The 26962-nt window shown below is 41.9% G+C and overlaps 1 protein-coding gene across 2 annotated transcripts; it reads left to right on the top strand.

Annotated features, from left to right (window-relative positions):
* The first annotated feature begins 142 nt into the window (after nt 1-142).
* Nucleotides 143-26192, top strand: NAB1 (NGFI-A binding protein 1). 2 transcript variants are annotated; one of them, XM_074829600.1, is made up of 8 exons: nt 143-364; nt 5626-6459; nt 12109-12242; nt 13247-13298; nt 18879-18989; nt 21326-21467; nt 22629-22754; nt 23917-26192. In XM_074829600.1, the coding sequence occupies exons 2-8, from the start codon at nt 5641-5643 to the stop codon at nt 24006-24008; spliced, it is 1476 nt and encodes a 491-aa protein (XP_074685701.1). In that variant the 5' UTR covers nt 143-364; nt 5626-5640; the 3' UTR covers nt 24009-26192. The 2 variants fall into 2 exon arrangements, with proteins under 2 accessions (XP_074685701.1, XP_074685700.1); XM_074829599.1 differs by having other exon boundaries at nt 22629-22778.
* The last annotated feature ends 770 nt before the right edge of the window (nt 26193-26962 follow it).

Raw genomic sequence — 26962 nt, 5'->3', positions numbered from 1 at the left:
GTGTGTGTGTGTGTGTGTGTGTGCGCGCGCGGGGCGGGGGCCGGCGGCGGGGCCGGGGCCCGGGGGGGGCGGGGGCGCCGCAGGCCGCTCCCTCCCGCCCGCCCGCCCGCTCGGCCTCCGCGCACGGCAGGCGCGGCCGCGACGAGGCGAGCTGCGCGGGGCGGCCGCGCGCCCCCCCGGCGGCAGCGAGGCGGTGGCGGGGACCGGCTCGCCCACCCGCCCCGTCGATGGGAAAGGAGGAGCCTGGGCCGGCGGCGCGCAGGCGGGGGGGGCGCTGGCAGGAACTTCGGCGGGGCTGAGTCTGCGGCCCCGGGACGGCAGCGAGGGAAGCCCCGGGCAGCCGGCGGCGGCAGCCTACTGCAGAGTACGTGCGGGACGGCCGGGCGGGGGGCGCGGGCAGCCGGGGCAGCCCGGTGCCGGCCCCGCGGGGGGCGGCCGGAAGGAGCGGGCGGGTCGCGCGTGGGTGATTCCCGGAGAGATCCGGCGCGGGCGGGGGACGGGGGAGGGGGCGGAAAGTACAGAAGCGTCCCTGCCGCGTCTGCTGCCGCGGAGCGGGGGCGGCGGGGCGGGACGGACGGGACGGGACGGGACGGGCGGGGGCGGCGCCCCGGCGGCGGGTTGCCGGCCCCGCGCGGGGGTACCGGGGGGGCGGCGCCGTGGTACCGGCTGCCCCCCCCTTCCCCGGGCAGTGTGCTGCCGTGCCCCTCCGCCGCCTCTTCCCCCCGCGCCGTGGTTCGCCCCCCTTCTCCCGCCCGGCGGCGGGACGTGGCGGGTTGTCCGGGCCCGGTGGCTCCGGGCCGGGCCGGGGGCACCGCGCCCCTCGGGGTGGCCCTTAGGGAGAAGCGGCCCCGAGGCTGCCAGCTTGCTGTGGGGGCGCAGCCCCGCCGGGCCGGTGCTGCCTCCCGGGGCCGGCGGCGGCCGGGACCGTGGGTCACCCTCCCCGGGTGGGACGCGTGAAGTATTTGGCCTCTTTCTTTATCCTTACGCGATTTTTTTTTTTTTTTTTTTTCCACGTTTCAAGTTTCTTATTAGTTGCGGCGAGATACGCATCTGTATTTGAATGTGAAACTCACTTAATAGGTTGTATTTTGGCACATCTCAGAGCTAGACAAGACTATTTAATTTGCGAAGTCTCGCTTCTGCAGCTACATGTAATTTTCTTCTTCTGCTAAAAGTCCTTTGGAAACGCTGCAAAAATGTGATGAATATGCAAAGCAGCCAGCTCTGAAATCCAAATCCGGTTTGTCTTCAGAGACTTTTCAAAACGCCCAAAGTGATCAAGATATATCATGAAATAATCACTTTTGCCTAAAATACAGGAATGTGATGTTTCGCACTTTCTCCTGGTGCGTATTCCTAATTTAATTGGTGACAGCTCCAATATAATTCACCTGAAATACAAATCTCTAAAAATCAGTTAGGATTGCTCAATTGCTTTTACTTCCAGTGCATCCTTAAAAAGCAGGAAAACTGCTAGTGAAGTCCCTGCCCTGTGCTTACATCCCACAACTCCCAAGCCTTCTTTCTCCCAAGACTCACTTGCATCCACCACCTGCCTACTGCAGCCACGATCTTCCCGCCACCTCCAGGAAACGCACAGCTTTGAACTCGGACCAGGCAGAACGGGAAGGTTTTTTCCTGCCGTGAAAGATGTTGAGCTGGGCTGCTGCCACTGTCGGTTGTCTTGATAGAGGGAGCCGGTTGCAGGAGCAGCTTGTGAATCCTGCACTGGTTGTTTACAAATATTTAGTAGTGCTGTGTGGTGTGTCTGTGGTTTTTGTTTCCCTTTTTCCTAGGAGTTATGTTTGTGGTCAGAGTTAAGGTGACATCCAGCGTTTGGAGAGGAGGGCATGGCGCGTGGGGTGATAGGCTGTGGATGTGAATGAGGTAATGTGGAAAAATCAGAATGCATGGTTGTGGGTTGCAAAGGCTGAGTGAAAATCTAACTGGTTCTTCCGTGGCTATAACAGTATGCAACCTTGCATGTATTTTAAACAGCTTTGTCTGTTACGGGGAATTTCCTAGCTTCTTTGTTTGTTCTATATGTGAAAAATGTAGAAGACAGCTGCTCTTCCCTGCGTGTTCCCACACTCCTTACTGGTGAGCAGAGGGATGAGAGAGCCCTCAATGAACAGAGAAGGGGGAGAAGTAGCAGCTGAACTGCCATCGCAGCGTTCATTTATTCCTGCAGACCTTCCCATGCCAGCTTTGTTGTTCCCGCCTTTTGCTGTAACAGGGTTTGCAGCTGGCCATACCTTAGAAGATCTATTTGCTCGCTCCTAAGGCGGCAGATCATTCTGGTTAGCTTTAGGGTTTGCCAGAGGACACAACCAGGCTGTTACTCCTGAACCAGGTTTGTTTGGGATCACAGATTAGAAAGGCTAAGATTTATGGAGCCGGCTGCGGAAGAGGAGGAACACACGTGGTGCCCCAGGGTCGCACTCGAGGTGCTCTGCCCCGTGAGGAGCACGCACAAGTCTCCTGGCCGTGAGCTCGCCCTGTTTCGTCTTGTTGTGTAACCTCTTCTTGTGCTCACCCTTTGCCCCAAAAGCACGGCCCCTGCCGCACTGAGAAATGAGAACAGCAGTGGTGGAAAGCAGTGCTTCAGGTCTCTTAGATGCAGCTTAAAGGTCACCCGAAAGATGTGAGGCGCTGAGACTTGAGTGGGTGTGCTAAGGCTTTGCTGTAGCCAGGTAGGTAAGCAGAGCCAGGCAGCAACAGCAATGCCGTGTGTCCTCTGGGTTAACGGTCTCCTGATTCAGGCAGTGCTGTGCTGCTTTCTCAGCAAACCTTGTGTGTTGCTTGTCCTCTTCTAAGTCAGCCTCATCTTACTCCTGCAGGTCGACTAGCTTACCTGTGTTCCTGCCTTTGTAGGCTGTGAGCTGAGCCCAACCAGTGGAGTGGACCTGTAATGTCTGGAAAAGCAGCATAGCTGGTGGTGTGGTGAGGCTGTCTGGGAAAGGGGAAGGGAGCCTTCCCCTTGTAAAAGTTTAGACATACTTGGGATGTCGTTGAGGTGAGTGCAGAAGGAACTCTGTTTAATGAGAGGAGAAAGAGGTCAAAAGGAGGAGCGTTTGAAAATGCCTTCTCTGCAGAAATTGGTAGCAATCGTAAATGGAAAATTTGCGTGGCCCTCTCAGGAGTTACTGTACTAAGTTTGGAAAACAGAATTGGTCTATAAAGTACAAGACAAAGGGATTGCAGTCTTGCTTTAAATGCAAATCCCAACGCAGTCTGAACTGTGGACTCACTACTGACGCCTCCGTAGTACATATTAATCCAGTTCTATCTGTCATGAGGAGATTTGTTGATTAGAAGCCTCTAGGTAAAGACTGCTCCTGGACTGTTGCTGCTGTTCCAGCCTGTGGGCTGGAAAAATGAGCTCCATGCCTTGCCTGGAGCCCTTGCGCTGTGTGTAATTTCACTGCCACTGTCCTCCCGGGATTCAGTTTAGCTCTCTGCACAAAGTCCATTTATGTAGATTTATGTAGATTCTGTGCTAAGATGAATGACATTCAGAGCAAATGGGTATTCTTTTGACAGTTATATAAGTTAATTTGTGGTATTCATGGTAGAAAGTCAACATCATTTGAAATGGGAGGGTAGGAACAGTTTACTGCAATGCCACTAAACCATAAGCAGTTAGTTTTGTTTGTCTTGTCAAAGTTTGTATGTAATGGGAGGATTTTTCTAAGAAGTGATGTGAAGTAATGACAGTTTTTAAAATACAGAATTATATATACCATTTAAAAGATTACATTAAGTGATTTTCCTTGTTGCCTCTCACATCTTTCAGTGGAGACACTACTTAATTGTTTTTCTGCAATTAACTATTATTTTTGAAAGCTAAACTGTATTTCTAAAGCTCTTAAATGTTTCCAGTTTCACCCTGAGTTCCAAAGTGTGCAGTTTATTAGCTCTTGAGCTCACCAGCAGCTCCTTGAGGTGGCTGCTCAGATCTAAACAGCTATTGCTGTCTGTTCTGTTTTACAAATACCGGCATGTAAAGAATGATCTGTGCAGCTGGTGGCTTTGGTTTTTTTGTATTTTTTGTTTTTCCAGGGCTCGTATCTCTTCCTGAAGAGATTGTTTGTAGGTATCCTGTAGCTGCCACATATATTTTTGTAAAGTTTCTGTTGGCCTCCTAATTTTATTTTTCTCTAGTGGCGTTTATTCAAAATTTTGTAGCAAAAGCCTGGTCTTTCAGATACCTCCTGAATAGAAGTTGAGTTCCATTTGTTACATCTGTATGTTTATTTTGAGTAGCTGAAGAAAAAGTGCATATTGTAAAAAAATAATATGCAGAAGTACATATTGTAAAAATAATTTCTGCCTTAGTTTTACTTTTGATTACCAGTCTCCCAGTGCCCCTGAGCATACGTGGATTCTTGCATTGCAGTTTTGGGGGGAGAGGGGTTGCCCATCATTCAAATAGTTTCCCTCCAGTGTGTGCAGATCGTTCTGTAAGTGCTGATTTTTAGGTTAGTAATGTGTGTTTTTTAAAGTGCAGTGTGATAGTCGAGCCAGAGTAATGTTAGCAGACCAGCTCCACGTTTTAGTTGTGTTACTTCCTCAAGCAACTATAAATTACATGCTTTAGACCTTATTGATTGGTGGTTTAGCTTAATACAGTAATACTGGAAATTATCCGCTTGTAGTTGTGAAAGCCATCGTAGAGTGAAGAGGTGTGTGTGTGAGATCTTAGAATTCTCTGAAGAGTTTATTATTTGCAGGATCACTCTGGATAATGGGTTTTATGGAGTTGAAACTTGTGCGAATGTTTTTTCTGCAGCCGTAAGGGTAGAACGCTGCTGCAATTTGTCTGTTGGGAGCCCTTAGAGTGCAATTGCTGTAGTGCTGAATGGTGTTTCATGTCATAAGTATCAACGATATGCAGGCCTGTTGGCAAATGGAACGGGCAGGTGAATTCAAAATAACGTTTTTAAGCTATATGTGTTGAAATCCATCAGTAATTTTTGCTTTGTCTGTGGATGTTGCTGCCGTAATTAAGATCAGCAGACGCATTAGATCCTTTTTATGTGAAATGGGGAAAACTGAAATACTTGGTTCTGAAACACCCTTTTACTGGTCCAGCTTCATTAATCCTCTAGGGTTCTGTGAAGCATTTTTCTTCTTTGCTTTCCTTTTACAGTCCTCCACACTGCTATGGGGGGAAATGATTTGAGAATTAAGAAGAATTGAAACTAATGAGCTTTTTTTCTTCAGGGGCTCGAGTATTCAGTAATTCTTCGGAGTGTTTTGTGATCATTTTGATCTGAAGATATAAAAGAGAGTCAAGTAGAAGCAGTGAGCAATATTGAATGACATTCTTGGGAACAAACATGAAGTGGGAATGCTGAAAACAAGCTGGCTTCGTGTTTGAATCATCTTTTTTGTAGGTGCATCGCAACTATCTGCTGATTTGTTTTTTCACAAATGTTTCCATTAACTAGTCAAAAAATAGAGCTTTCACCCCTTTTTTCATTTCCATACGTGTTCTTATAATGAGAGAAAGAAATCCTGTCCTCTGAGTTGACAGCCTTATGGAAGGATGGGCGGTGGGGGGAATGCATCTAGACATCGGCGTTCTGGTGCTCATCTTCTCTCTGTTTTCATTGTTCGCAGGGTCTGTCATCCGTGATGGCGTCAGCTCTACCCAGAACCCTTGGGGAATTGCAGCTGTATCGAATACTACAAAAAGCAAATCTCTTATTCTACTTCGATGCCTTCATTCAGCAGGGTGGTGATGATGTCCAGCAGCTCTGTGAAGCAGGTGAAGAGGAGTTTTTGGAGATAATGGCTCTCGTAGGCATGGCCAGCAAGCCGCTTCATGTCCGACGGCTGCAGAAGGCTTTGAGGGACTGGGTCACAAACCCTGGTCTTTTTAACCAGCCTCTCACCTCCTTACCAGTCAGCAGCATTCCAATATATAAGCTGCCGGAAGGGTCTCCTGCATGGCTGGGGATATCCTGCAGCAGTTACGAAAGGAACAGCAGCACCAGAGAGCCTCACCTGAAGATACCAAAATGTGCTGCCACGACGTGTGTGCAAAGCGTGGGCACAAGCAAATCCGATGTGGTGGGGAACTTATCGCTGCAGAGCGGCAGTGAACCAAGACTCTGGCAAGGACACCACACCACAGAGAGCGAACATAGTCTTTCCCCGGCTGACCTTGGCTCTCCAGCTTCACCAAAGGAAAACAGTGAGACCCTGGATGCCGCGGCTGCTCTGTCAGTTGCTGAATGCGTAGAACGTATGGTTCCCTCCCTGCCCAAAAGTGACTCCAATGAAGTCAAGGAGTTACTGAAAACAAATAAGAAACTGGCAAAGATGATTGGTCACATCTTTGAGATGAGTGACGAGGACCCTCACAAAGAGGAGGAGATCAGGAAGTACAGTGCAATATATGGCAGATTTGACTCGAAAAGAAAGGATGGCAAGCATCTCACCCTCCACGAGGTAAAACACCTTGAGCGACAGTGGGCTTCCTCCCCGGCTCCTGCACCTTTTATGAGATGCTGTTCACAGGTTGTGCTTTTTGTACGGGCACTTCTCACTGGGTGACAAGAGTTGTGTGTCTTGCAGGAGCTGTAGGCACTCCTGCCCTGGGATAGAAATCTCGGGTGCAGCAGAAATACGCTTTCTTGGGTGGGTGTGTGCCTGTGCGCGCTGATGATTTCAGCTTGGTGTCATCAGGCTGCTTGGTCACTGGTGTGGCCTCTCAGACAGTTTGGCACCGAAATAGCAAACCAGTATTGCACTGAATGTGGCCCTTGGGATTCTAGGCATTCGGCACATTTTTAAAGCAGTCCTGTCTTGATATTCCCTTGCAGCTTTGAGAGTAGACTGGTTGTTTGGAAGATCAGTAACTAAAATTGCTTGTGTCTGGTAACAGGATCACCTGGCTTGGTTACTACCCTCTGCTGTCTTCCCTCACCTCGAGACCCTGCTCTGTAGCTTGTGCCCTCGGGGTAAAAAAACTTCTGCTGATGAGGTCCCTAAACCCAGTGGTGTGGGATTTTTTTGTGTTTAAATTGGGGTGAAGCTTCATTATACAACCTGTGGGGTTTTTTGGGCACAGTCGTCTTAAGCAGGTTAAGTGAAGTGCAGACTATGTGAGGAGGAGGGGAAAGGACCGTCTCCAGTATTGATGGGTGGCTGTAATTTGAAGGTTTGTCCTTTAATACCTGTGTAGCATCTGTTCCCTCTTGTCCTTAAAAGTCCATGCGGGCCTCCTTTGCTTCTCTTCTGGCATTCTTGAGGCTCACACTGCATATGTTGTAACGCAATAGGTGTGTCTGTGTGGGGAATAGTTCCCTAGTGCCAAAGTACAGTACAAGAGGAGAACAAACATTAATTCAAAGCAGTGCCAAAACACTGTTGATATGAATGCTGTATCAGCATTTTCACAGTTAACAGTGATTGCAAAATTTCAGTTGGATTTAAAATTTGGCATGTAAGGCTTAGCTCCCAAAAGGAAAGGCAATGTTTATGTTACAGGAGTGCCAAAAAAACTGTACTGGCTTTAGCCTTTTTTCGCTTCAAGAAGAAGTTTTGTAGGTGTGTGATCCATAGCGTAAGACTAGGTTCTCTTTATGCTTCTGAGTAGAAGGGCAGAAGGAAACAAGGCGTATTTCTTTACATTTTTGTTTATGTATTTACATTTATAAGGCAACTGCACATCACCAGCAGTGACTTCACAAGGGCTTTTCTACAGACTGGAGAGACGCTTCCAAGGGAACTTGTCACTAGTCAGCTGCATTTCTACCACACAGTTTTAGTTGTGCAGCTTTCACTTATGTGCTTTGTGGCTTTATGTTGAACACTTATAGTCTATTAATTCATCCAGTGTGCAAGAGCAGATGTCATCTTACTCCCCTGACCTTGCAGAAGTCCCTCCCATAACAGAACAAATTGCATATAAGGTGGAGGCAGGATTTGAAAGGATTAATTGTGTAGATGCCCTGTGTACGTTGCTGCAGAGTCAGGATTTGGAGAAAGGGGGTTTTCCCCACCTGTGGATGAATGTAGTCAAGGTGTACAATGTGTACAGCTGTGAGCATTCGCAGTCTCTCTCTGGGACAGCAGCTGCAGAAAATACTCTGAAATCTGGGCAGACGTCTTGTAGGATAATTTCCTGGCACCCAGCAGTGTAATGGGAGGTGGGCACTGGGGGCAGCTTTTGTCTCAGGCATGTGGTAGGCTCAGGAGTGGCTCTGCGAAGCTGGAGGAATGAATAATGGGGTGGTAGTTTGAGGGTGCAGGGTAGCAAAGAGCTGGAAGAAAGGACAAGTGCTCTGCCTTGTTAATTTTTTTTAGTACTGCACTACAGATCTTTACTACATCATTGTAAAACCATGTTTAAAAATGGAATGAGAGCATGGTTTGGCTTTAGGAAATATTTCTATCGCTATTATGATTAAGGGCACAACATCAAAGGAGTATGTGGTTGACTTATGCCTCACTTACGCATGTGGGGCCTCGCTGAACTTGATGGGAACTGCACACATGCAAGCAAGAAGAATTTGTTCATAATTGGTTTACTGTTTGCTTAAAGAGGCCGGATTTCACTAAGTTTTGTCTTGAACAGTTTTTTCTCCATCTCCATTTTAAAGCAGCAAATATACAAATAGTAGCAACGAGACCATTTTTTTGTTTAAAATCTGCTAAACCAGAGTTTGCCTTTTGTGAACTCACCTTCAATGGATTTTTGTTTTTGATGGCTTAAACAATTTGCTGCTCAGAAGGAAGGACCTTAAACAACCAGGGAGGTAAGTTTCTGCTTGTCCAGAGACTGTTTCTGCACATGTTAATACATTCCAAGGCTGTCATTCTTCCTCACAGTTCAAGGTTTCTCCTTGCAGCTGGCAATGAACAGCTGAATAAACTTCACTATGAATTTAAAAAGCTTAAGCAGTGGTTAGCTTCTTAATGTAAAGATCAGAGTATCTCTGGCTCCTCAAGCAGAGTGTAGTTGCATGCAAATTAAAATCAAACTTGATGGAATTATTAGTGGTGAATTAGTGAGAATATTCTCTGTTTCAGTATGAACACTGGAGTGTTTCACGAGGCTCGAGCAGCCATTAAGAGGCCAGTGAGAGCTGTGGACACTGAGTTGGTGTGGAGGTGTGTGCTGTTGATGGGATTATCTGCATAGGGCACTGATCTAGCATAAAATCTGATGCAGAATCTTTCAAAGACGTTCCAAAACTAATAAACATACTGTCCTTACACCATCCCATTGTCTTGATATTACACAGCTTTTCAAGCATGGAGAGCACTTTATGTTTAAAGTTGGTCTGGAGGAGGGATGAGTACAAGGCATGCTCTTGACCTTGGTGACCCATGCGTGTTTGAGTCAGATTTGTAATTTGCATCTTAATATTTCAGTGCCTGTCTAGATACCTATAAAACTGAAAAAAAATGGTTTAATAGTGTAAAAAATCCATTTAATAGTGTGAGAAACAGGAATAAGAAAAGTGAGTATAATAAATTTTGTCTAGCTGGGTCTCTTCCTTTTCTTTTGCTGACTCACCAGAACAGTAGGGCTTGGTATTTAATTGTGTGTTTTTTAGTGGGGGAATCTAGCAACCCCATCAGATGGGAATATACCCATCCTCTCCATAGAGCCTGTATGGTTGTGTGCTGCTCCATATCATTAAGGCATCCAGCAAACAGAATCTTTATTTTTAGCCATGGTACACTTTCTATCTGCAGTATTATGCCTCCTGAAAAGGCAGGAAGCCATGATACACTTCAGTTCAGTAAGTCTGGATGTGACCAAGAAAAACAAACAAACAAACATTTGGCTTTTCTCATATATTAGAATAAACAGCATTTGCCTGCAACTACCCAAGGCATTTTCAGTCATTTTAGCTCTTTGCAACCTCTCAACATTTTATTGAGGGACAAGAAATATCTCGAATTATTTTGTAAGCATTAGCCATGTTATTAATCCTCAGCAAAGTAATAGCTATCACTGTTACAGAATTTAACACCTGCTTTGGGTGGTAATTTTTTTAATTAGTATTGTATTAATATTTTATTTTTGTATCTTTTTTCCTGTTTTTTTTTTTTTTCTGAAAAGATAGACATTGTAGAACAACTGTTCCAATCTAAGGGGCAATAGTTTGTTATTTTACTACATCGTATTGTAGGAATGTAGTAACCTAGAGATGTTTCATAGATTAAACCTAAACTTCCCACCCTTATACATCTGATCTGTGAGATTATTTTTTTTTTTGTCTGTGCAGACACTAAAGGATCAGGCAACATGTCTAGTTCACCTGTTAAAAAGATGTATTTGCACTTTGATTAGCATTCAGGTATTGCAGGAAAAGCCCTACTCAGATCAGCTTTTATGCTAAACACAGGAAAAAATGCTTATCAAATATCAGGAACAGCACTTTTGCATGAGGTTTTACTAGAAATACTGCACAGGCACAGGCCGCTGAGAAGTTCTCAGCTCTTCTGCTAGATGTTTTTGTTTTTTCAGCCTCCCTGGAGAACAAATGTTGCATTAGGCAAAATGTACTTTTTTCTAATTTGGATGACATCAAGCACTGTGGCGAAGGACAGCGTGGTTGTGTGTTGTTCATGTCTTGGGACAGCTTCCATCCTTCAGGGATGGAGCGTGCGGTGTTTTGGGTGAGTTGCTGGCCTCTGATTTAATTCACAAGTAACATTCTGCAGTGTGGTAGACAGCTGGGTAAAGGAGCGAGTTTCTTAGCCTTCTCCCAGGAGACCATTTAACTGCAGACCCAGTGGTCTGTCTTCAGCTACACCTTCTGTCCGCTTCCACGAAAAGCGCTTCTTGTACGAGCAGTGTTTGTGGTGTCTGAGGTCACACGCGTGCGGTCCTGCCCATCCTCAGCCACGTAACCCTGCGTGCTGAACTGCGGCTGCTCTTTGCACTGCCAGATCAAGCGCTGGGGGTGGCACATCTCCATCCGTCATGAATATGCTGACTGTGCTGCGCAAAACCTGGCTGCTTTGTAATATTCGCTAGCCTGAGACAGATCCAGAACATACTGTTGACAGTAGCAGCGAAGCAGCTGTGCTCATTTGCAAGAAGCCAAGCCCATTCAAAGCAGCTTAATTTCTAGAAATAAAGAGTAGAGGAGTTGTGGGCACTTTGGAAGAAACACCTGTAGTGTTCTGTTGGCCTCTTGCTGTTACACCTCGTTACAAGTGCTGGCTGTTCTTCAGCTGAGGAAGAAGCCCCTGCTTACTGTGGAGGGAGCAGGGAATCTTCTGTCCAGCATCTTAGTTTCAGTGTCTCTCATTGCATTAATAATTTTGTTGTTTGGCCATACTGTTGACTACAGGCTTTTCAGACAGCGCTATTGGTGTAATTCATGACAGTATCACCACTTCCTGTAGGCTTCTGAAGAGCATTGTGAAACCATTTTGAGCCTTAACTTAAGGCTTTCTTTTATTTCCCCGTCTTTATGAAGCTATTGCCAGCAGCAGAGGCACTAGAAATGTGTCCCGGCAGGCTCAGGAAAACATCCTTGAAACAAGTTACATTTGATTCATGTCTGAAGATAGTCTTCACAAACACGAGGGTGAGAAACATAGCTAAAAAAAGTTTAATCGTTTCTTAAACCATCACCTTCTATAGAATTTATGCTGTATTCACCAGGGAAAGCCATCTGTACCCACACTGTCAGGTTTTTTCTTTTTTTTTTTTTTTTTTTTTCCCAAGTCCTGGGCATATTGCGTTTATAAAAATAGTATTCCCTGTAAACCAGGCTTTGGGAGCCAAACACTGTGAACGTTCAGAGCTACTGTTTTATGCTGAGATTTAATTAATGCTGGGATGAGGCACAAGCAGTGCACATTGAGGGAGTCTTACAATAACGTTTTACTTTTAAAGGACATGAAATTCACCAACCACATTTATATCTTTTCTCTTCCCAGGAGCTTACCTGGCTTAGTAAGGGTATAAATAAACTGAAGAAACCCTCTAGGGTTTAGTATACGATTATAGGTAATTTTACTTGCAATTGAAATTTTTTATTATTTCAGAATAACAGGTACTTTTACAAGCACAGCGGGTGAAAGTATGCAAAATCATGAATCCCTGTTTTTGTGTTTGATTTCCAGCTAACAGTTAATGAAGCAGCCGCTCAGCTGTGTGTAAAAGATAACGCGTTGTTGACCAGGAGAGATGAACTCTTCGCACTAGCTCGGCAAATCTCTCGAGAAGTCACATACAAGTATACTTACAGGACCACCAAGTAAGGTTTTAATTAACTCAGAGGACCTTTGCTTTCAGGGAACTAATCAGTCTGATAGCATTTCTTTTGAAGCATTAGAGACGCTTCCTTCTTGCTCTAGCTAGCAAAGGGCTCTTCTGAGGAGAGTAGGAAAATGCTATTTAAGTCGTGAAGCTTTCAAACTGCTAAGATTTAGCTGTCTTGAATTACCTTTTTATTTGCTCCCTAGTTTTCCGGATTTTGTGATGATAGTGCATGTTGAGAGGCATCTGAGAGGCTGACATTTCAAGTATTTGAGGCATGTGTGTATTTCAAGGTTAATGTAAATAGGCAGAGTAGCCAAAGCTGCTTAATGTATCAATTATTTTTTTTCCATATACAGATTTGACTTGTTAGTTTGCAGGGAAGGAAAAAGATAAGGTCATAGGGAGTGGCTCACAGACTTGCTTTAAAGGAACCAAAGCTGAGTCCTCATTTCAGTTGTTACTGTTCTGTTAAATGAACTGCTGTTATGAAACAGTAACAAAGGCTTAACAGCTTTTAAATACAATTAAAACTTTGGAATTAATAAATAAGATTGAAAGTCTTGATACTTTCTATATATTGTTTTTAAATGTTAACTCCCTCATACGTAATGCAGTATTCTTTCAAAATACATTTTCCTACACTTCTAGAAGCTTTTTATGGTTTTCCTTTGCTCCCCTTTCTTCCACAGTGATTAATGTAATTATACATCCATTCTGGGTGATCAGTGCCAGAGGCATTTCTGTAATTCTGTGTGCTCAGGTAGCTTTCCTTTCTGTTCAGAAGAGTGCATGAGTCTTTTGACACGTTTGAAAAACAACACAAGGCACTTGTATTCCTCTATACTTGAGTGACATTTACTGCCATGTCCAAGTGAATTGGAGGCTTTTTCTGTGCATCTCACTTGTTCTTGCCTGATTTATATTTTTTCCTTGACTCTGTTTTTTGTTATTATTTCTGATGGTCAGGGTTAATGTGCTGTTTACTGTCTTCTCTTCTAGATCTAAATGTGGAGAAAGAGATGAGCTGTCACCAAAGAGAATCAAGATAGAGGTACAGTATTGCGGCTCTTGTATTTTGACCTATGCGTGCTAAAATTCACTTCTGTTTTGAAGGGATCTGTCTTAAGGAAATTTGTCAGAAAAACATTTGACAGACAGTTGATGGGTGTGAGAGAGAGAGAGGGGGAGAACATCACCACTGTCTCTGCAAATGTACATGCTTGATGGAGAAACCTGTAGGAGCAGGGGTCAAGAGTAGGATTTGCTTAATGGTGAAGTTACACTCAGTGTTTTGCACTCTGAGTGAGTAGGAGGGGGAGGAATGGGACTGACTGACTTCCTGTGGTAGAATAAGCTCAAGTGCTATAGGAAGTGTCTTCCCATAAGGCCTCCTGCTTTTAAGTCAGTGTGAGGTGGGGTTTGCTTGATTCACCTGAGTCAACTTTTGATCATGTCCAGAATCCAGACTTCTGGATAAGGTTTGATGGTGGAATACTAGCCGTCTCTGACTGTGCTATAAAGTATAAGACTGATTATATTGAAAAGTCAAAAGCTAACTAAAAGCTATATATGTCAACACAAATGGTTGTGCCTGTAGTTACTAATTTACAGGTTTTTGTAATTATTTTTGTGTAAAAAGCACATGTATACGTGGCTAATGTATACACCTGCACAAGATGCTGCTGCTTAGGGAGATGCTGAGAGTTTCTTGTTAGGAGTGCAGGTGCAACTTATATGTAGTTTACCTTTTTCTTCAGCTACCACTGCTGGAAGGTAAATTTGAGGCCTCTTGAAAAGTAACTTTTAATAAAAAAAAAAAACTTAAAAAAATATATATACACCTATGTACCTCATAAGAATAGCAGATCTTCCTATTTTATTTATTTGTTCAACAAATCGCTGTTTCACTGTTATGTGAGTATCTAACTCGTCCTTCGTGTTGTGGGGTTTTTTTATTGTACTGTCTACTCCAAAAGCTGTAGGTTAAATGTGCATTAGAACGTCAGCTAGGCCTGAGCTAGGTTTGTATGTGACACAGATGATGTATTCTTTCACTGTAGAGGAAAGTAGCAGCATACTCTGGAATGCACTTCTCATATGTAGCTCATTTATTGTTGTGATGAATGATGCACCAAATGTAAGGCTTTTATTTTTTCAGGAGTGCCATGCTTTGTTACCTCTACAAAGGCTTTTCCTGTGAGGTAAACCCCAGTGAGAGCAGTTAAGTTTTGAAAAGGCCATATTTAATAGGTATAGAGGGGTTAGTATTTTTAATTTATTAAGTTCCATCAGTCTGCGTACAGTTGTAGTTTGAGTTTATATAATACAAAATATACACGTGCATTGAGAATTTACTAGTAGCTTTGATACGTCAGTAATTTACATGTGTTGGGATTTGCTTTGACCTATGCTAGTTCTTTGATCCACAAAAAAAGAACAGGGGAAAGCTGCATTTAATCCACCTTCACCATTATCTGCCTTGACCAACACATTGCAGGATGGTCGCTTGAGTCTCCCCTCTTTTGTCCAGTCTAGTCATAATTTGTAAGAGCTGGAGGGGAGCTGCTGCTTGTCTGCTTGAAATAGTATTTCACTGACTATTAGATTTCAACATTAGGAAGTTTTTTCTTCATTCAGTAATAATTGATGATGAGCAAGTGTCTAAAATGACACACTGCAAGGGAGGTACTTTTTTTCCACAGGATCTTCATTGAAAGAAAAAGTAAAATGAAAATTCTGAAAAATACAGGCTGAAACTTTAGGTTTTTTGGAGAGCAGGAAATCTGGACAGCCTTAGGAGATGTACATTCTCCTAGTTTCTGCATGGTGAAATGTTAAAGAGTCTGGAAGGTCTGCTTTCTCTAGACAGTTTTTAGTTCAGTAGTTCTGAGAAAGGATGTTTACTTGGTTTTCTTTTTATCTAAAATTACCAATCATATTTTAAAATGCTTGTGAAAATTTAATGTCCTAACTATACAAATGACTGTTGCAGACAGGACTTTTTCTCAGAATAAGAAATTGAAAATTAAACTAAATAAAATAATCTTTCATTTGATAGCATAGCATTATTAATTATGAAATAGCCATTGTTGTTATCAGCATAAATGTCTCTTTCCTTACAAGTTTGGGAGTCTTCTAAGGAGTAAGCCATTACTTCAGTGCATTAGGATTCTAAGGTATGCTGTAACTCACGGACTTTTCTTTAAAGAAATTTTTAAAAGATGCAGTATTACGTAGTAGATCACTTTTACATGTGGTGTTTTGGGTTCTTGGGGCTTGCTTTTTGAGAAAAAAAAAAAAAGTCCTTTTTTTAGTAGTTTGGGAACTGGGGGTGTGTGTTTTTAGAAAGATGGAGGTAAAAATGGTAGAAAAAAGCTGCAGATTTTTCATTCTGTTCTGGATAAGAATTCCTTATCCTGTTTTTAAAGTTGTAATGCTTCATTGTGGCTCTATTAGCTCACTGTCATGCTAATACCATGCAGAGGATCTGAACATGGGTGATTTTTTTGTTATTGTAACTACCTGTCTTTTCTTTTTTTTTTTTTTTTTTAAAGGTCATTTTGCCTTTCTGTTTTATGGCTGAACTCTGTATTTTGATTCACCATTCCTTTACCCATTAGACATTAATGTGTCTGCAAAGTGTGGTCTAAAATACTAGTGCTTGAATTTGGAAAGACTTCACACCCTGTTTGCATAGTGTAAAAGATTACTTAAAAAAAAAGATGAGTTAATTTCCTGAAACATAATAATACTTAAAAAAACCCTTCAGAGAGACTCTGAAGGTCATCCTTGAGCAGAGCTAGCAGAGCTGTGTATGCAAGCTTCTACATTGCCAGGTTACAGCCACCATTGTAAATTTATCCTCTTCATGAATATGAAACTCGCACAAGCATTACAAAGAAACAATATGCCATGAATTACATCAAATTACCTGTAAAAGCCTTTCTCTTCCCCTGTGAGCTCTCCCCCTCTTATTCGTAGAGTGGGTGGGCGAGCTGTGGGAGTGAAGCGTAGAGAGGAGAAGGGAAAAAATTCCAGGCAAATGACAGACTAAAGGTGTGGAGGGAGTGAAAAAGGGAATGGAGTGAATTGGGATTTGGAAGCAGATTGTAAAAAAGGGGTTGTAGTTCCTAAATCTGCTCTGGACAAAGAGCAAGACAGGCGAATAGGGATGGAAATGGTGCATCCTCCTGCAGAGCAAGGATCTCTCCTGCACAGGTGTTGCGGGGCGGGGGCACCCCTTATTTTGTCATCTTTCATGACTCGGTACCAGCGCCGCTCAAAACAATGAGCTGTTGCAGCACCAGCTTAGAAAGAAAATAAGTCACAGGTATATCACGCAGAAAACATGGAGGGAGAGGCTACTCATTGCTGCTGCTTTGTGTTGGTGTTGACAAGGATCCCCTTCAGAGTCAGTGCAAACAGCCAAGAGAGCAAAGAAAGAGAGTTTTAAAAATATTCTTGCTTCCTGTGGTATAAAGGAATTGTTCCGTGCGTCAGTGTCTCCATTCTGCTGAAGGAGAGGGATGGGGAAAGCTTGCAAAAGCTGATTTCACAAAACTCAGTGGGAGTCAGGGGGCACAGGCAGGAAGACCTGAGCGGAGGCTGCAAGGAAGCATCTTCCCTTGGTGCCGGTATGGGTGGAGGGAGAGAAAAGGCCCACCTCCACCATTGCTGAGACGGTTGAAAAGAAAGCCAGTTGAAGTGTGGGATTTGTGTTTTTCACAAAAACAGCAAAAGCAGTAGAAGCTACTGTTTGCATAGGAAAAATGTCATTAGAGGGAGCGAAAAAGCACATGTGGGACTGAGAACATCTGCTGCATGAAGCTGCTTGAAAAACAACTGAGCAGCAGCATGGCAAAACAAAAATGCTGCATTGCATGCAGCAGGCCCTCCTGACCACAGAGGGAAAAGGAGTCTCCAGGCAAAGCTGGTGCAGAGCAGGTCCTGCCTGGCCCAGCCTGCTTCTCCTCAGCCCTTACCGGCCAGGCAGCGGGGAGGACAACAGCCAGCGGTGGGGAAGGGTGCCGGGAAGGCGATCCAGAGCTGCATCACCATCCGAGAGTTATCGGCGTGACTGACGGGTGACAGTCACGGCAACAGGCAGCAATGGGCAGCCAGCCCCTCTTTCAGGAAACAGCCAGACAGCCTTTGGTTTTGTATTGGCAAACGATCACAGATATGTTGTAAAGAGCCGTGTTACCTGTTTTGTTGCAAAAATAGGATCATGAGCGATAGGTTTTTGTGTATTCAGTTTCTTATCTTCCTACACATAATCGTTCTCCTCTCCCAAATTCAGCTTTAACTATGAAAATGGTCAGTGCTTATGGAAATGTGCTGGAAAGCCTTTGTTTCTAGAGGATGAGGTTTTGTGGCAATTTACCTGGTTATGAAATTTTGCATACCTATCATGTTTATTTTTTTCCCTCAGGGAGTATGTTGGGTGGATAAAAGCAATATGCAGTGTTCAGACAGATTTATATTTTTTTTTCCTGAGCATAAGGAATAGCATTATTGGCATTACGTTGCACTGAGGGTCTGGCCAACTGAGGTGGTTCTGACCACTGCTCTGCAGGTCAGTGGGCAGCCTGCCAATGGCATGAACCTTGTAGTCCTTCCCCTGTGTTTTTTTCTGAAAGATCGCTTTTCTTGTTCTTGGCTGTAACCCATTTATCTAGCTATTGTCAAAAATGTTATTGTTTACATGCATGTGTCTTTAGAATCCACAAGGAAAATATACATAATTTGGTGTACGTTTTGGTACCTCGGTCTACGGATCCTCAGTGACAGATGTCACTGTTTTCAGGTTTGAATCTGTCTTGAGATCTCTAGCTTTCTCTCACATTTTAACAGACTCACCTATTCTGTGCTTTTGTAAACATTTCTGGATGTTCTTCTATTCTGTAGTGCCGAGCAAGATAAATTCCTCGTCTTGAACCTTTGCTTCGATGATTAATTTATTTTAATGGAGTCTGGCAGGCTTTCACAGGAACTTTATTTGCTTTATTGGTACATATGCAAGCTGCAAAAGAGATTTGCATGTCATAAGCATTTGAGACTGAAAGAATTATTGAATCATGGTTTTCCATAGTATAGAAAATCTTTGCTACCCTACTTTTAAAATGGTGGTATTTCATTCTGTGATACTAGCATAGGTTCTGTGTGAAATACATTGAATTTCTGGAGGTTTTGCTCAGTTTCTCAAGGTTAGTATATCCACCTGCTGTGTCTTACTCTCGACTACATATAAACTTGATTTCTGAAGAATCTTCAAAGCTGCTGTATGTAACAAGTGGCAGAAGCCATGGGCCTAAATCTGCCTGGCAGGGCTGAATGTAAGCTAGTTTAATCTCAGTGACATTAAACTGGAGTCTGGATTCACCTGAAACTGTGAGAGATGAGATGTGTTTGTCTGTGTATGCCATTTTAGATATATAGCAGTTGTAGAGGGGCTGTGTGTGTTTTATGCACAAACTTAAATGAGGTGGGTAACACAGTCATGTAAATTGCAGTTCAGAATTTTCACAGAAGTTCAGGAATGTGGGTTTTTTTCTTTTGAGTATACAGAGAGGGTGAAGAAAAATCAGTAATATGTCCCTCTTGGTGTTTGGTTTCTTCTTGTGCTCAATAGGATGGTTATCCTGATTTCCAGGATGCAGTCCAGACGCTCTATCAGCAAGACAAAATGCCACTTGCTTTGGCTAAAGGAAAGAGTGAAGACTCAACAGCTCTTAATTCCCAGGTAAACCAGCTACACTGTGAATAATACAGGCCATGTCTTTGTACATCGATTTCAATGTATTGTTTTGATGACTAAAGTAATTACTGTCAGTTTTCAAAAGCTATCTAGCTTAACTGTGATTGCATCACTCTTAATTTGGGTTTACCTTCTGAAACTGTTCTGACACAGTGCTACAGCTTTACCCTTCTTAGCTCCAAGGAGGTAAGATCTAGTGTAGTAGGCTTGAAAATACGTGATTGCCTGTTGGGAGCAAGTAGGGTACTATTGGTACAGTATGTGCTGTGTTACTTGCGTTATTAGCTATAAATGGAAAGTTCAAGTTGCTGAGTCTAGAGAAATAGAGTAGGCGATCTTGGAGTCCTCAGTTCTGACGTTTCTTGTAAGAAGAAAGGCCAATATATTTAGGAAGTAGTGAACCTCTGGATCCGAGAGGATAAATTGCCTTTCTAAATAACATCTAGCCTGGTGGAAGTGCAGTGTTTTCGAGTATCCAGAAAGTTTTTTATAAATGAAGATAGGTTTCCGATTCTTTCTTTGTCTTTTCTGTAGTGTATCCCAGCCTTGAGGCAAAATACGCATCTTCTACTGCCAGTTGTTGCCAAAGAGGGATTTCATGCTAAGTTGCAACAAATTTATTTTGTATAGCTGATTTGCGCAAATGTAGTCACCGAATTTTCACGTAAGATTACGTTTAGGAGTTACACTGTTTTCTGTTTTCTGAGACTAGATGTGTTACCCTGTCTTTTACCTTCTTCTATTACAAAGTAGTGTACAGTCATACAAATCTGTTCATTGTGATACATCAAAAAGCAATTATGCTACATGTTCTGATGTCATATAATGATTAAATGAACTTGATTTTGGCAAGCTTATTTTCATCTTGTATATGCTTTAAAGTTTTCATTGGTCACTGCTACATAACAATGGACTAGAGATTTATTTTAAGCTTAAATCTATCTGCAACTCTACAGGTTTTTCTATGGTGATCAGAAGCATCATCGCAGTGTAAAATTATGGGTTTATCCCAATTAAACAACAAAGATGGCATGAGTGAGAAATGTTTTATTCTTTTTAAAAATTATTTTACAGTTCAAAAGTTGTAACAGGAGTGACAGAATAGCAAAGTGAAAGCACACTTGAAAGTAAACTATTTGAAAATAGTTTTTTTACCTACCTCCCAAGACCAAGCTTTGAGCTATCAGTGTTCTTCTGCAGAAGCTGGTGAGCTCTAAGCCAGGGTAAGTGAACATCAGTCATGTCATTACGCTGCCGTCAGGGTTATCACTGTGCTGGAGAAGCTCAGATTTTGCTGGTCTGTTATGCTGTCGTTGTATTTGTAAATTGTTGAACTGTGCTGAGTAAGCAGAGTTCTGTGGGAAGTCAGAGCTTTCATCATCTCCCGAGAAAAGTTAAGTCCTCTGCAATTAATAGGCCTCTGTACTAGCTGAAACATTTTTACGTCATTACCTGAAAGAGAAATGAATTTTTTCCCGTCAGTCGTAGATGTTAAGTTTGTACATTTTCTGTTCTTATGTTCATTGTGGCTCTTTTAAATCAACTTTCTTGACTTGTGATTTTATTTTTACAAGATGCTTATTTACATTCTCAAGAACAAGATTATACTGAAAGTTAGAATTCTCTTGGCATTAAAGTCAATGACAAACATTCAGACGCCATTTCCTCCCACGTTGCACTGCATTGTTTAGTTTCACTCTCTAGAGGTGTATAGGTCTTGTTCTTCTTCTAGACAGACATTTCACACCTTTATCCCCCACAAACATACTGTCATCCTACACTTTCAGAATGGCAGATTTTTAAGCTTGTGTAGTGATGTTTCCTAAAATAAAGATTCCAAGATGTCTGGTGAAATCTTGGCATAAGTTTTTATCAGATGTTGCCATTGCTCTTGGAATACTTTTTGGAATACTTTCTGAAGACGTGTATTTGAACAGACCTAACTGGATAATTAAGACATTATTTTTTGCTTTGCTTGAGATTCTTTTCAAATAACCTGCAGTCCTAAAGTGCAGAAAGCAGTTTTTGTGTGTTTTTGAAGCACAGAATTTAATGTTGCATTTGTGCGTGGATGAACTACAGCAGCTAGCATTTTAAGTATTCTTGAGTGACTCAGATGTACAGTATGAAAATCTTTTATGGGTGCAAAAATATTTTGTTTGATAGTTTTGAAGAAACTGTAAAGCACACATCTGTACATATGAGTCAACAAAAACTATATCTAGGCTGTTAGTCTTATCATCTGATATTGTTTTTTCCCCCGTGTTTTGACTCGCTGTATGTATGTATATAGAGAGAAATTTTTTTTGCTTTATTTGCAGTCGGAAAAGGTGATGGCGAAACAGATGGAGTTTCTTTGCAACCAGGCTGCATTAGAGAGACGTCTTTCCACAGGGTGTTACAGACAAAACTCAGAAGAGCACAGCCCCAATGGCATGTCATTAGACAATGCTGATGGACAAGGTATGGTAGCTTGCAGGCATGGCATTGCTGCCAGCAAATGCATTTGATATTATGCAACCTTTGTCAGTGGTGTTATTTATCTAGGATAGAACACTGAGCACTGAATGGACAAGACAAGATCTCTGCCCTGAAGTGCATACAGTGTAAATAATATAATCAGATGTACAGTCAGATTCTGCTCTGTTACTCTAATGTGTCTGGGCAAACTGCTTTCCCTATGGATAACGTGGGCAGGGCAGAAGGTAGGGTGCACTATTATTGAGGCCAGAACTCGGCTCTAGCTTTATCATAACTTTGGAAATAGAGCAGAATGTTGCATTTTTTACGTGTTCTTGCTTTGTGGAAATTTTAAGTAAAGCAGATAATGTAGTTGGTACCCCTTTTTGTTTACCTGTTTGTGCAGCTGAGAAACAAAACCTGAGGAGCTGGCTATGTAAATTACTTAGAACTAAGCAGATTCTAATGATGTTCCTAGGAGGTTGTTATTCTTCAAAAAGCTTACCATTTTGTGGTTATCTTTGATTTACCAACTGGCTATTCCTTAGCTTGAATTAATTTTAGGAGTGTTTGTTTTGTTTCAGCACTTTCTGTTTGGATTTCTTTTTTTTACTGTTGTGAAATGAGACAAAATGTTATAAACACAAGAAATACAACCAGAAATTCTTGTATCTGTTTAAGAGCTAGTTTGTTTAAGGGGGGGGAAGAGAAGCAGCAGAGGGAGAAACTAAGGGAATCAGTGTAAGTAAGCGTTAAAACATAGGCTTTAATTTGTGTGTATTGGTCAAGTGATGCGGTACACAAGTATACACGAAGAATTAGGTGTGTGGACCCATCTCTTCTTGATAGTGCAAGCTTCTATATGCTATTTATCCATTGTGCAGTGGGAGTGGGAATTTTTAGGATCTCGGAGGGTTTTCTGAGCAGAATGAAAGATAATTTTTTTTTTCTGTATGGCTGAGTGTCCCTTTCTAGCAGTGCCTGTGGAATAGTCTGCAAAGCAGCATATTTACTTAAGCATTGTTTTGCTAGGAATTTTCCCTGAGCAGCTGGAATTTAGGATGCATTTTTGCTGATAGAATTAGTATGTCTTTAAGTCTCTACATGTTTTTTAATATTGCTTTGCTTTCAATGAATCAATGTTTCACTGTAAACAACTTCCAGGTGAAAGACCACTGAATCTCCGAATGTCAAATCTGCCAAGTAGACAGTTGCAGCACATTTCACTTGATGGAGAGCAGCATGTTGGAAAACCCCTGTGCAGTGATTTGATCCGGCTTTACCCCAGTGGTGAGGCAAAGTCCCAGTCCTCGGGTTAGTGCTGTCCCTTGGAAATTACCCGCCATTTCTTACAAAGCCTGTGATGAACTTACTAGCTTCTTCACTCAGAGACATCGTGTATTAGTAGCTCAGTCTGGCATGCTTTGTGTGTAACCTTTTAATCAAGGCTTTGGACAAAACTTCAAGAGGAGTGTTACTTGCTAATCTAGAATCAAATTAAATACTATTTGGGAAAATCTTAGAGGATGCAGTAACTAGGTTCAGATAAACAAGTTGTGACATGTGTCTCTCCTCAGAGAGCAGTATTGACCTGAACTACTGCTGTTAAATACTTCTGTTGCTGTCATTGTAATGCAGTCTGATTATAACATGACTTCACTATATAAAGGAATCAGACTTTTTCTAGAAAGACTTTTTATTCTGGTTTATAAGGACCTAGCACTGTTTCTGTACTGTGAACCAAGTCATGCTATAAGTCTCTTGAACTGGGTTTCCCATTCACTGACTTCTGCTCACTGGCAGTCTTGTCATGCAGAGACTCTGCATGGGAGAGACTCCTCCTAAGTTTGACAGAAGACAGCAAGAATCCTTTGTGAAATCTATATGGGTCGTTTCAGTTTAATACTTGGTGCACTGAGATAAAGCCAGGAATTATTGAGACTCTTGCAACTTTAGGAATAATAAGAAAATCCCACCTGAGTTTGGAAGATGCAGTGAGAAAGAGGTTATTTGAAAGACAAGATGCAGAGTAGTTGTTTTGAAGACTAGGCGGTATCTTGCATCTTTCACTTTGGTATATTGCTACCTTAGCTCACCTTTTTTGCAGTCTGTCCCAATCCCAGTGATAATTCACTTAGTGAAATTTCTAGTTGGGGATTTTTACCCGTTCCCTTTCAAAATGCAAGTGAAGAGTGCATCTCCTTTAAGCCCTGCTCCTGGAGAGAATTGAAATAAATCAGTGATGATTACTCTGTCATCACTGCAATGTAACTGAGGTGATTGTAACCCAGTTGGGTTAAAGCCCCGTAGGAGGAGACAGAATTTATTGCTTCGACTGTTAGTGTTCAGTATGTTTCATGAACCTTTTTCTTGAATTAAGAACAGAATATATTTATTTCCAAGCAGTGTTTTTAACATCTTTTTTTTTTTTACCTTTCTTTTCTTATTGCAGAAGGCCTTGGTATATTAAAGGATTTTCCTCATTCGGCTTTTAACAACATAGAAAGGAAGGTCATAAAAACAGAACCTGAAGACACAAGATAGTCATTCTGCTCTGGAAAACGGTGTCATAGTAAAGAATGAAACTTCACAAGAGAAAAAACCAGCCTTAATAACCAGTGTTGCCTCATTCAAATAAGAGATTTCAATAGCCAAAGCCTAAGAACTGGTACAGTAATCTGTGGAAACAGGGAAGCAAGAGACACTGCAAACTAAAACAGTAATACAGGTGGATAAACATTCCTGTAAAAGTGGTTTTATAACGTGGGAAGACTCACAAATTAATATTGTGGGTCTTCATTATTTAAGAATGTATTATGTATTTGTATAACTTATCAAAGTAAATCTAGATGTCGGGACGTGTATTGAGTCCAGTAGATGTGGCTACAGTTCATTTTACTTGAAATTTCAATGTCTACTTTAAGTGTACCTAGCGTAGATATGGTTGTTAAACATTTGAATTAAAAATCCTTGGAGAATTAGGAATGCGAACCTCGTGACACAATTAACAGCAAGTTTGCAACAATATTTGTAGAAAAAAGGAAAATGCATAAAATATTTCATGGTTTAAAATGTTATGTGGATATAGCATTTGATAGACCTAGACCCTGATTCTGTATTATAGCGGACGTACTTGACACTTAACTATTGTTACATCACTTTCAATGGTTTCAGCAGCCTTTGTGTAACACACTTATAGCATAATACCTACCTACAGTTCCGGAGTGTAGAAAATGCCCATTAGCGTATGGAAGAGTCCATATGATTGGCTCCCATTTCATTGGGAAAAACTATGGTTTGATACACTGTACAATTACTAAAATCTCATTTGGTAGGAAACCCAAGAGACCAAGTAGCATGGACAGGGCTGCAAAAATTGTGATTCAGACCATTATAACTTTTTGGACTTCTCTGTGGATCTTTTTAAAAAAAAAAAAAAAAAAAAAAAGAAGAATCCTAGGGGTGGCAAAGATGAAATATGATGCAGGATTTATGCATCGGTGTAAAAGGTTGCACTTGATATCCAGAAACCATAAGATCTTTTGGAGGAGAGAGACAAGGAGTTATGTCTTTAGCATGTGACTCCTTATTAAGTGCTGTCCAGCCCACATGATTCTATGAATATACCGTATACTGCATACAGTATGCCAATACGTTTCTTTATATATGTGATTAATTAACATCTGTATTCTTTATTTATTTGACGGTTTTTATTTTTTGTACATTTTCACTTTTGCAGATGTCATTTTATCTAAGGAGAATTAGTCGGCATATAACTTTGGAATTTACCATGGTGTGTTTGTGTGCATCCATTTTTCCTCTGTGCAACTCCCTCAATAAGAGTTGCTTTCCTGCAGTCAAAATAGTTATATGCCTCAGTTTCTGAATACAGTTTTTGCCTACAACATGTTCTGGAGGGGAAAGAGAGGGCTGAAGAAAGTAAGTTACCATGCCAGTGGGTAAACTTCCATATTCAGGTGTGCACTTCATGTCTGCAGTTTGCTCTGTGTCATAGATGTGTATTAACAATTCAGTCACAGTCTATGTTGTACTGAAACGGTCAGCAAAATGTGAGCTGAAATGTCTACACTGCAGTCTCTTATCACTGTAAACATATCTAATTATTTTATCACTTTTGATTTGTGGAACAAAGCTTTATAGTAGAAACACCAGTAAACAACTTTTTATACTATTAAAATGTTTGTTTTTTAAAAAAATGTTTCTTGAACTGTATGGTACTGTTTCACTTACTGAAGTATCTTACTTTAAGCAATGGAGTTCGCAGCTTTGCTGTTAGAAATAAGAGATTGAATGTGTAGTGTTATTTCCTCTTTCCTGTTGTGTGAGCTAGTAATATGGATAAGATATTTCTTCAGTTTGTAACGTTAGCCAGTGCCCTGGTTAGTATCTGAGTAGCTTTCATGAGATGTGTATGGAACTTGTTAAAGGACAGCTTAAAGTTTGAACTGTACAGCTTGAGTGGTAGAAGGTACCAAGCAACAATACTTTAGAGATGCAGGAAATGTTCTGGTTTTTCAACATCTGGCATGATCAAAAAAGTTGTGCGTGGATCACAGAAGAAGCTCTTAAGCTTGCTGGTCTCTACGGTTGAAGTGAGAGGAGGGAAAAAGAACTTGCTAAGCAGCACGCTGTTTCAGTTGAGTCCAGAATTTATTTTGTAAACACTAATGTATTAAATTTGCTATAAATTAAAGTATATAACAGTTATATTTTTGAGTTGTAAATACAGTACTTTGTGTCACGACCAGTTGGTTATCTCTAGAATGATATTTCAGTTTATAGTCCAACAGGCCATTTCAGTCTCAATAAGCTGGAAGCAATTTTTTTTACTGGTTTGCAGCTGTATGATTTTTTTTTTTTTAACCTGGGGGGGGCGGGTGGGGGGAGGTGGGAGGTACATTCCAAGATTGCACATACATTTGGTAATAGCAAATATTCAAGGATTGGTCTTTCCATGACAAAGGTCTTGGTGGACTGCAACTTGGCTAGCCTCTGGAGTTGCAGGTGAAGGCTTGCCCTCATCTGCTCTTGAAGGGTTGCTAGATTCAGGGTACTCTGGATCAAAGGCCAGCCCTGCAAATGATGCCTGTTCTTATTCACATGTTTATATTGTTGCTTACAAAATAAAATTCACCGTGAGAACTCTAGTTTCCCCAGGGTTTTTCCTTTTTTTTGGTGTTTTCTAAATGGAGATGTTAATTTTCTGGAAATAGGGGAGGAGGGAGTAGGTTGAACGGCAGCTCTCACTGGAGGAAGCCTTTTCCTGCTCTTGTGGTTGAATCCTCATTTATGGGTGGCCTTGTTATGTGCACAGCCTACGGGGATTTAGTGGGCCAAGGCAAAGAGGGAGGAACTGAAACCCAGGAAGGGTCTGCAGCTTGGCAGTCTTATTTAATGCCCTCTCCATCTCCTGTGCTCTTGCTTTTGTGCGTGCTTGTATTTGCACAGGAATGCAAACAGTAGATCTGCTAGGAGGT

The sequence above is a fragment of the Strix aluco genome, chromosome 6, assembly GCF_031877795.1.
Source record: "Strix aluco isolate bStrAlu1 chromosome 6, bStrAlu1.hap1, whole genome shotgun sequence".
NCBI classification, from domain to species: domain Eukaryota; kingdom Metazoa; phylum Chordata; class Aves; order Strigiformes; family Strigidae; genus Strix; species Strix aluco.
Note: the sequence above shows the minus strand (reverse complement) of the source record. Positions and strands in the feature narration are given on the sequence as shown.